General features: G+C 43.9%; 3 protein-coding genes across 3 annotated transcripts in view; all 3 read right to left on the bottom strand.

The window, feature by feature from the left end:
- LOC106819059 (degenerin unc-8-like) overlaps positions 1 to 1132 on the bottom strand; it is a 7613-nt gene extending 6481 nt beyond the window's left edge. Inside the window, exon 1 of the mRNA XM_014823720.1 lies at positions 1095 to 1132. The gene's annotated coding sequence lies outside the window, so the exon portion shown is untranslated. The remainder of the gene's footprint in view (positions 1 to 1094) is intronic.
- A 2628-nt stretch (positions 1133 to 3760) lies between these two features.
- Positions 3761 to 7152, bottom strand: LOC106819058 (amiloride-sensitive sodium channel subunit gamma-2-like). The gene is made up of 3 exons (XM_014823719.1): positions 7094 to 7152; positions 6630 to 6733; positions 3761 to 3957 (listed from the first exon to the last, which is right to left on the bottom strand). Exons 1-3 carry the CDS (start codon positions 7150 to 7152, stop codon positions 3761 to 3763), a joined length of 360 nt encoding a protein of 119 aa, XP_014679205.1.
- An 18-nt stretch (positions 7153 to 7170) lies between these two features.
- LOC106819057 (acid-sensing ion channel 5-like) lies at positions 7171 to 8214 on the bottom strand. Its single transcript, XM_014823718.1, has 2 exons — positions 7754 to 8214; positions 7171 to 7248 (listed from the first exon to the last, which is right to left on the bottom strand). Exons 1-2 carry the CDS (start codon positions 8111 to 8113, stop codon positions 7171 to 7173), a joined length of 438 nt encoding a protein of 145 aa, XP_014679204.1. The 5' UTR covers positions 8114 to 8214.
- Between the last annotated feature and the right edge of the window lie 1969 nt (positions 8215 to 10183).

Raw genomic sequence — 10183 nt, 5'->3', positions numbered from 1 at the left:
TCACGCAGGCAAGCGCAGCCAACCACATGCACGCACGCACGCGGCACGCTACACACACACACCACTACACAATCACACACACAACACACACACACACGCCACACACACCACAACCCACACGCACGCAGCACACACACCAATGAGCGCGGCGACATGCAGCGTTTATAGTATGGGTTGAGAAATAGCTGCGGTGTATTCCGCCTTCAAACAAGTGATGATGTTGGTTGTTACGCTCCGCAACGGAGTGCAGGAGGGGTAATGTGACAGTCTCCCGTGTGATGTTCATGTGTGTGTTTAGCCAGCAGCGTTCAGCGAGCCAGCAGCAGCAGCGCGATCGATTCAGCACCAGCTCGCCTTAGGCCGCCAGTCAGCAGCAGCTCGCCTTAGAAAGTCAGCGCAGGCGCAGCAGCAACAGGCGAGCCAGCTGTGATAACATGTATACATGTGACAACGTTCGCGAGGTATGCACTCTTTTGAGTGCCCTCTGTCAGTTATAGTAGTAGACAACAGTAAGTCCCGTACAACTCAATACTCAAACAACACACACACCACAACACACTACACACACCACACACACACACACACACACACACACACACCATCACCACACAAACACACACACACACACACACATCACACACACACACCCACAACACAACACACAGCACACACACACGCACACCACGCACACACATATATAGTATATTATATATCGCACAGGGCGCGCACGCACGCTCCTCCGTGCGCAAACGGCACTGGCACAGGGGCACGTAGCACCACTCATAGTATAGTATAGAGAATAGCATGAAGACCGCTAGTATAGAGTATAGTATTGAGAATAGAATAGAGCCCGCTAGAAGAGAATATGGTATTGAGAATAATATAGACGCCCGCTAGAAGAGGAATATGGTTATTTGTAGAATAATATAGACCCCGCTAGAAGAGTATATAGGACCTGGTATTGAGAATAATAACATAGACCCCGCTAGCGTAGAGTATCTTATAGAGAAAGTACAGAATAATACAGAGAATAATATAAATTGCAGCAGTCAATTGCCGCTAGTCGTAGACGCGATTATGTAAAGTACACTTACTAGAAGTGTTGCATAATCTATTTGACGTGGCATCAAGATCGACGTAGCTGGTAAGGTAATACAATTCGCATTCGTCCATAATTCGTGACTTGGCGCGACGCAAACACACAACCCTTGAACTGGACAATGATATCACTAATCACAAGTATTTCTCTATAGCACTGAAATATAGACATTACCGTTCACATTATATGAATGAGGATGCCACTTTTAATGCACGGAATGATAGAGAATTATTGAAAATCGCAAACGTCAGTGATTGGAAAAGAGGTGGGCGAAGGGCCTCATATCAAAGAGGCGGCGAACATGCAAGGGTCCATAGTATGGGTTTTGAGAAATAGCTGCGGTGTATTCGCCTCGAAACAAGTAATGATGTGTTGGTTGTTATAGTAGTAGGCACAGCAGCGCCAGCAAGTCACATACAACTCAATACTCAATCTCATACTCAATTGTTAGGGTCAGCGTGTTAATATAAATAATTAATAATAATTAAATAATATTGAATAACTGTTATATACAGGTTTGCGCTACAGCAATGACTGCTTTATATCATAGAAACGAAGTGACGATGTAACATGAGGCATCACTACGGTGAGAAAATATGTGGAAGAGAATATATAGATGATCCAGTCTACTTTGAGGGAGTACGGCGAATTCTTCACCGAGTAGCGATTTCTCATCTTCTGGCTCTCATCACGTCCGTACGTTGCTGTCATACGGGTATTTGAGCGCTCAATTTTTCCCTGCAACAGCAGCATACAACAACATAATAATACATTGTTAAACTCAAACGTGTGTCTACGATGAAACTGGTAGCTTCATATTACGACAGCAGTCAAAGCAATTCCCACATTTTTAAAGAATACCTTTTTTCGCGCATAACAGCTTCAGGGTCAACGTACGTTACGTCATAGTACACATGTTATGCGGGCTAGAGCGTATATTATCTCACTTGTAACTGTCGGTACTAACCCATAGAAATTACGAGGACGTAAAACACGCGCAAACTACAAAGTAAACAGATGGTCTTGTCTGCCTAGACTGTCCGCCATGTTGCAGCGTCCGATAAATAAAATATACATGCTTCTTATATGACATAGATATTACAATTCGGACGTGCGGCTTCACGCGGGTGTTATCTGTTACTGTGTGACAGTGTGGGTATAAGCCACGATATCAGCTGATTGTAGAGGCCCTCTGGCCTGCTCGTAGCTCCACTCGCGGCTAAAATCCCGGAACACTGGCATCCATTCGCTTGAATGGTAGCACACCATTGTGCGTCGCTGTATGGGCGATAAAGCTAAAATGCTAGACTGGCCACCGTATGAATGGACGATAGGTCAGCGTTGATAAGATCGGCTCGACAGTGATCTAAACGTTTAAGAGTAACGTTGACAAAATTAGGAATATATTCAATATGAACAGTTAAACAAAACTAACAAAACACCTGAAAACAAACTAAAAATCGTTCATGCGCTTACTTATTGTCTTTTTCAAGATGGGCGTCAACTATTCTCGCCCCAAAATCCCCGGAAACTATCGCGGCGGATCTATGCTTTCTGGGTCCCGCTTGTTAAAATGTCGCACCTGGGTGACAACGATAGACGCCCTGTGCCGACGGGTACGGTCTATGGCCGTTATCGAGCGAATGAACGGTTGAGTGGCCGGTTCGTGGCACGCTTGATTCTGTGCTGCGCGCAGCTTCCGTAAGGCGCGGAGCATGTAGTTTCAGCTGGTCGACGAATTAATCGTCAACGTCAACCCTGCAACGGTATGACTCAGTCAACACCGCTGACATCCTAAGGTAAATAATACAGCCGTTTATGCGGCAATTGTCTGTGAAGGCCGCGTGCGTGCGTGCGTGCGTGCGTGTGAGTGTTTAGAGGTGCGTGCGCGCGTGCATTTTTGCGTGGGTTTATCTCTCTCTGCTGCTCTCGTCTCTCTCCCTCTCTCTCGTCTCTCTCCTCGTGGGGATCGTCTCTCTCTCTATCTGTTTTCTTTTCTCTCTCTCCTCTCTCTCTCTCTCTCTTCTTCTCTCTCTGTCTCCACCTCTTTTCCCTCTTTCCCCCTTAGTATTACTGGAGACGGGACTGCCATTTTACGTGGTTATCCGAGCCACGGGAGATTCACAGTCTTCAATGTTGAGAGCCAGGTTTTTACACCTTGAGAAAATTCACTGCGTATTTATATATATACCCTTCTTTATACGCTCTTGGTAATATACATTCTCTTATACGACATAGATATTACAATTCGGACGTGCGCTTCACCGGGTGTTATCTGTTACTGTGTGCGGTGTGGGTATAAGCCGCGATATACAGCTGATGTCTAGAGGCTCTGGCCTGCTCGTAGCTCACACTCCGGCTAAAATCCCGGAACACTGCACCCATCGCTGAATGTGACGCACACCATTGTGCGTCCTGATGCGATAAACTAAATGCTAGACTGCCACCTATGATTACGTAGGTCACTTGATAAAGATCGCTGACAGTGATCTAAACGTTTAAGAGTACGTTGACTAAATTAGGATATATTTCAATATGAACCAGTTAAACAAAACTAACAAAACTACTAAAACAAAACTAAAACTCGTTCATCGCTATCTATTTCTTTTCAAGATGGCGTCAACTATTCTCCCCCAACTCCCGGAAACTATCGCAGCGGATCTATGCTTTCGGGTCCCCTGTTAAAATGTCCACCTGGGTGACACCGATAGACGCCCTGGTGCCGACGGGTACGTCTATGCCGTTCTCGACGATGAACGGTGAGTGGCCGGGTTCGTGCACGCTGATTCTGGCTCCGGCAGCTTCCGTAAGGCCGGACATGTAGTTCAGCTGGTCGACGAATATCGTCAACGTCAACCCTGCAACGGTATGACCATCAGTCACCCACCGCTGACATCCAAGGTAAAAAATACACGTTTATGCGCGCATTCTGTGAACCGCGTGCGTGCGTGCGTGCGTGCGTGTGAGTGTTTAGGGGTGCGTGCGCGCGTGCATTTGTGCGTGGGTTTATCTCTCTCTCTCTCTCTCTCTCTCTCTCTCTCTCTCTCTCTCTCTCTCTTTCTCTCTCTTTCTCTCTCTCTCTCTCCTTCTCTCTTCTCTCTCTCTCTCTCGCTCTTTCTCTCTCCTCTCTCTCTCTCCTCTCTCTCTCTCTCTCTCTCTTGCGACGCATGTGTGTAATGTATTACGATTATATCTATTGTATGTATGTATGTACTGTAGTGTTATGTATGTATGTATGGTATGTATTGTATGTTAGTTGTTATATGTAGTGTATGTATGTAGTATGGTAATGTTATGTCATTGTATGTAGTGTATGTATGTTATTGTATGTATGTATGTATGTATGTATGTATGTAGTTGTTATGTATGACATATGTCATGGTATGTATGATTGATGTAGTGTATTGTATGTATTGTATGTAATGTATGTATGTATGATATGTATGTATGTATTTTATGAGTTATGGGTAGTTGTATGTTATTGCTTATGTCTTGTATGTATGTTATTGTATGTATCGTAGTGCTATGTATGTACATGTATGTATTATTGTATGTTTATGATATGTATGTATTCGTATGTTATGTATGTATGTATGTATATTGTATGTTACTGTATGGTTAATGTATGTAGTGTATTGTATGTGATGTATGTATGTATGTATGTATGCTATGTTTAGTGCTTAATGGTATGATGGTACTGTATGTATCGTATGTATGTTATGTCATGTATTGAGTCATTGTATTGTATGGTATGTTATGTATTGTTCATGTATGTATGTACTGTATGTATGTATGTATGTTACTTGTATGTCATCGTGATTGTATTGTATGATGTATGGTAGTGTATGTAAGTGTATGTAGTGTATGGTACTGTAATGTATGTATGTAGTGTAATGTATGTGTATTGTATGTATGTATTGTATGTATGTATTGTATGTAGTGTTATGTATGTATCGTATGTATGTATGTTAATGTTATGTTACTTATTGTATTGTATGTATGTATGGTATGGGTATGTACTGTATGTATGTATGTATGTATTGTATGTTATGTAATGTATGTGATGTATGTATGTATGTATGTATGTATAGTATGTATGTATGTATGTATGATATGTTCTGTGATGTATGTATGTATGTATGTATGTATGTATGTTATGTATGTATGTTATTGTATGTATGTAAATGTTATGTATGTATGGTATGTATGTATGTATTGTATGTATGTATGTCATGTATGTATTTTATGTTTGTTATGATGTATTAGTGTAGATGTATGTACTTTATGTATGTATGTATGTATGTATGTATGTATGATTAATGTATGTATGTATGTATGTATCGTATGTATGTATGGTATGTATGTTATGGTATGCTTATGTATTTAATGTATGTATAATGTATGTATGTTATGTTGTATGTATGTATGTTATGTATGTATGTATGTATGTATGTATGTATGTATGTATGTATGTATGTATGTATGTATGTATGTATGTATGTATGTATGTATGTATGTATGTATGTATGTATGTATGTATGTATGTATGTATGTATGTATGTATGTATGTATGTATTTATTTATGTGTGTATGTATGTATGTATATGTATGTGCGTGTGTGTGTTGACTGTTGAATAATGGATTAAACAAATGGTGTATGCGTATTAGACACAACCTTTACAGATCAGACCAATTAGTTGTGTAACGCACTATCCAGCTTCCTGCCGCGGTAGGAAAGGTAAATATCAACGGCACAACTATTATATGCAGAGGAACACTGTTATGAAAATCAGAATAATAAGGCATATGTTGTCGTAAAAATTATAAATGGCGTCTATAAACATGCTTATTGTAGATTTGTGTGACATTCTCGCATGTTACTCGTGCATTCAGTGGCGTAGTTAGGGCGGGGGCAAAGGGGGCCAAGGCCCCTCTTGTTCATCCAAAAGTTAAAAAAAATAAAAAAAATAAGAATTGTTCTACTAAAATGGAAATTGTCGTAGTCAGAATGAAGGCTGTAGGCCCTACATGTACTCAAACGTGCCTCAAATACCATCTCCTGCGATCTACATTTTCAAAATTCTCTGTGGGAGGACCCCTATACCCCCCGCCTGTTTTCACACCCCTCCCCCCTGTCTTTGGAATCCTTTATCCGCCACTGAACAGTTACATATCTTGGGAGCAGTAAACAACGAACAAAAATGTCACCTTTTCGCATGGCGCCCAAAACAAAGATTGCAGAGCTGAGAGGTGGGGGAGCGTAGGATGCAGAGATGGAGGCGGAGGAACCATTTAAATATTAAGTCATCCACTATTTTGCGCAGTTCGCTGTTTTTGGCCCCCCCCCCTGATAAAAATCCTGGCTACGCCACTGCGTGCTTTGTTGGTAGCGACAAGGTTACATCAGGTGCACACGAATTGTCGCGTAGCGCATAGACGGAAATAACTGCGAGTGTTATAATCCTCCATATTGCTCGCAGATTATAGATTATTTATTAAACCAAGTAGGCTAATATATGAATTTGCTTACCTCTAGTGGCTCCGCCCTGCTTCACGAGGTATCGTAAGTTATCAGAAGCGTAGTTAAAGGTGAAACAATTACCGTAATCGGTGGAGTGATGCAGCTTAAAGTCCCTATAACGAGATATCGACTACAATAATACACAATGAAGTCTTTTATTTAATATGTCTTTTATTAATATAACTTTTATTTAATATGTCTAGCTGGTTCGCGACAGTCTTAATTATTTTGAGACTTTGGTAAGACTAAAGTTTTTGTTATAGAATTACAGTTATAGTTAATAGTTGTTTGTTGTTTGCCTGTGTTGTATGTTGTTGTCTGTGTTGTTTGTTTGTTGTTGCTGTGGTTGTTGTTGTTGTGTTGTTGTTGTTGTTGTTGTTGATATTGCAGTTATATCGTATTGGCGTTGCTTTATTTTCTCGTTATCAAACACAACCCACTATGTTGTAACGCGAGGTACGCCTTGTGTTGACTTACTCTCCATATTGCACTTGATGCCGTTGAAATAGCAGCTTATGATCATGGTGTCCATCTCTTGTGCTGGAATTAATCACTCTTGCCAGGTAAGGCTGCTTAGCACCTTCAGCAGCAGCTGCCGTCTAAGCTGCTCCCCCACTTCTGCATCGTCCTATAGAGAAAATTCGACTGATTTGAGAAATTGTAGAATGAATCCTACCTCATGTCGATACGTTGAATCGCGTTCATTTGTTAGCCGTGCTGTATGCTGTAGCTGAGGGACTATAGAATCACACATCGTGCGTACAGTACGTGCGCGACGAGTTCCACTAATAAAATAAGTAATTTACAGGAATGCCTGCTATTTTTTCTGTTTCTAACATTTTCTGACCGCCTTCATCGCCCACATCCATCCAAAAGAGGGGGGAGAGTCTCCTCGCTACATTAAATTTATAATTTATACTTTCACGAGGGGATATAATACTTATACTCAGGTAAGTATAACGTACTTACATAAGTATTAATCTCTCTCTCTCTCTCTCTCTCTCTCCTCTGCTCTCCTCCTCTCTCTCTCTCTCTCTCTCTCTCTCTCGCTCTCTCTTGATAGGTACAATTTGAGAATTACATTGGCGCGCCGGACGCGCGTGTATTACGTATATATAGGCGCATGCACTCACGCAGCTGTCGTCGTCGTTCTCGTAGCTGTACTCGTAATCGAAAGGGTCGCAAATCTTGGCCTCCTGCACGGTGTCCACGCTGATGTTGTACGCATCCAGCTTATAACCCGCGTACGCGTTCTGGTTGCAGATTGTCACGGCGGGAAACATCAGCTCCTTGGCGTAGATCACGTCCACGTCGACAAGCTTCGGATAGGAGAGGTACTTTTCCAATATGTTATACGCCTGCACGATGGCGAAGCCGAAGAGCAGCACAAAGAGGAGCGACCAGACGGTGCGGCGGAACAGCGACATCGGCGTGGCGGCCCTGTACACGCCGTGAGCCGACGTGCTATCCACGAAGTCCCGCAGCACCTGCATTATCGCTGCAGGTACGTCGCCGTTGCTGTCGTCCTGACTGCGATCTTCTCTAGCACGCTGCGCGGGCGATGTGAGCGACGAATATATACGAAACACGCCGTGCGACGAGCGCGGCAGTGTCGTGGCGGTGTCTCTCTCTATGCTCCTCGTGCGCGTGCGTGCGTGTGTTGGTATTTGTACGTATGTCTGTGCGCGTGCGCGCGCGCGTGTGTGCGTGCGTGTGTGTGTGCGTGTCTGTCTGTCTGTCTACGTGTGTGCGATATTGTTGGTGTCGCCGTCCATCACCGGCTGCATGTATGAACACTGCTTTCACCGGGTCGCGGCAGGCTCATAACTAAAAAGGCTATTAACGCGCACCGTGTTCATCCAGCGTTCATGCAATTATTCACAGAAGTAGATAATAGGGAATTCCCTATTATCTACTCCTGAATTATGATCACAGTGGATGGTATCGTGTCAGTATAATTACGCAATGTGCAGCGTTAGACAACGCGCAAGCGTTCTCCAACACGCACGAGCAAGTGGAACAGGAACGCAGGTGGCGACATTATGAATGAGAGTATACTCAGTTAAACAGTGCAGTATAACCATTCGATTGCGAGAATATAATGTTGGCGGCGCTCAGGGTGTGAACCACACTGGAGTTTGCCACGCGTCTGTGGTTAGCAGCGTGGAATTTATTTGTTTCCGGGATCATTTTTCGCCTCCTCGCGAGGTAGGACGGTGGCAGACTAGCGGGCAAAACCAGTGGTGAAATGAACGAAGTCTTTAGGATAGTATTTAACACTGATCGCATTATTCATTGATATACGGTAACAGGAATAACACAACACTCACTGCACGCGTATCTCGAATAGCGTATAGTATATATATTATATAACTATTATATTGCTCGTGCCACGTTTACGTTATCTCGCTGTAGGCGATTACCGTTTTACATTCTTTTAGCCTGATTCTACAGAGTTAATACTGTAGCGTCTCTGTCTCTCCCAGTCGTGTGCTTTCGCGGCTCGGCGCGAGTTCGTGGGTGGCAAGTGCGATCTCCCTGTGTGTGTATGGTATAGCTTCCTTGTATAAGGTATACCTCTCGGCGGCTGTGTCCTGCTGGTTGTGCGAGGTTCTCCCTCCGAAGTGTGTGTGCCGTACGGCTCGAGGTGTCGTTTCGTTCGTTCGTTCGTTCGTTCCTTCGTTCGTTGTTCGTTCGTTGCGTTCGTTCGTTTCGTTCGTTTGCTGCTGTTCGTTCGTTCGTTTGCTCCTTCGTTCGTTGTTCGTTTCTGTCGTGCGCGGCCGAAGACTGTATGATTTTACCATGGATCTTGGTGCTTATATTAGGAGCCCGCGGTGACAGATACCGGCGGCCGCCTCCCTGGTCCCGTGCCGGGTGTCAGAAGTAGATGGGACTACGTCCGGCGTGCCTGGCCGTTGCCCCCTCGCTTAACACGGTGTTACGCGGATGCCAACCCCTTGGTTGGAGTATACGCACGAGCGTCGTATTGTCTGAGAAGTTACTTGTCTGAGAATCCTGTCTGCCACTGTGCTCGCTGGCGCCTCTCTCGCCCGGCGCGTGTACGTGATGGTGCAACTCCATGATCTCCACACGCTGGCGCCACCTCTTCGCCCGGCGGTTACATGGGGTGCCATTCACGCGAGCTCCCACAGGGAGGCTGCATCGTATGCGAGCCCCCCCCTCCCTCAGCGAAACTCTCATCCTCTGTGGGTGACGTTGGCTCTGTGTGTATGGACGTCATCCCCGCTGAACTCTCCACACTCTTCATCTCCCCCCCCTGAATCATCACAACTCCTCCCAACTTCTCTTAGTATCCGTCCTCGATTACGATTTACTTCCCTTCTATATATGTCATCTCAATGGTTCATCTCATTTACCATCTTGTTTGAGTGAGGCCGCGGTTAGTACAACAGACGCAGTAGAACACTGTACATAGAAATGTTTTTATAATCATTAACTATTCATCGTTATCCCCGTATATCGTCTTTCGCGAACTATTCATGAGATTTACAGTATCATCATGCATATATTGATCGTAGAATAATTCTTAATATCCAAAATAT

The sequence above is a fragment of the Priapulus caudatus genome, unplaced genomic scaffold, assembly GCF_000485595.1.
Source record: "Priapulus caudatus unplaced genomic scaffold, Priapulus_caudatus-5.0.1 Scaffold2788, whole genome shotgun sequence".
Classification (NCBI taxonomy): Eukaryota; Metazoa; Priapulida; class Priapulimorpha; order Priapulimorphida; family Priapulidae; genus Priapulus; species Priapulus caudatus.
This window is presented reverse-complemented; position numbering and strand designations above follow the sequence as displayed.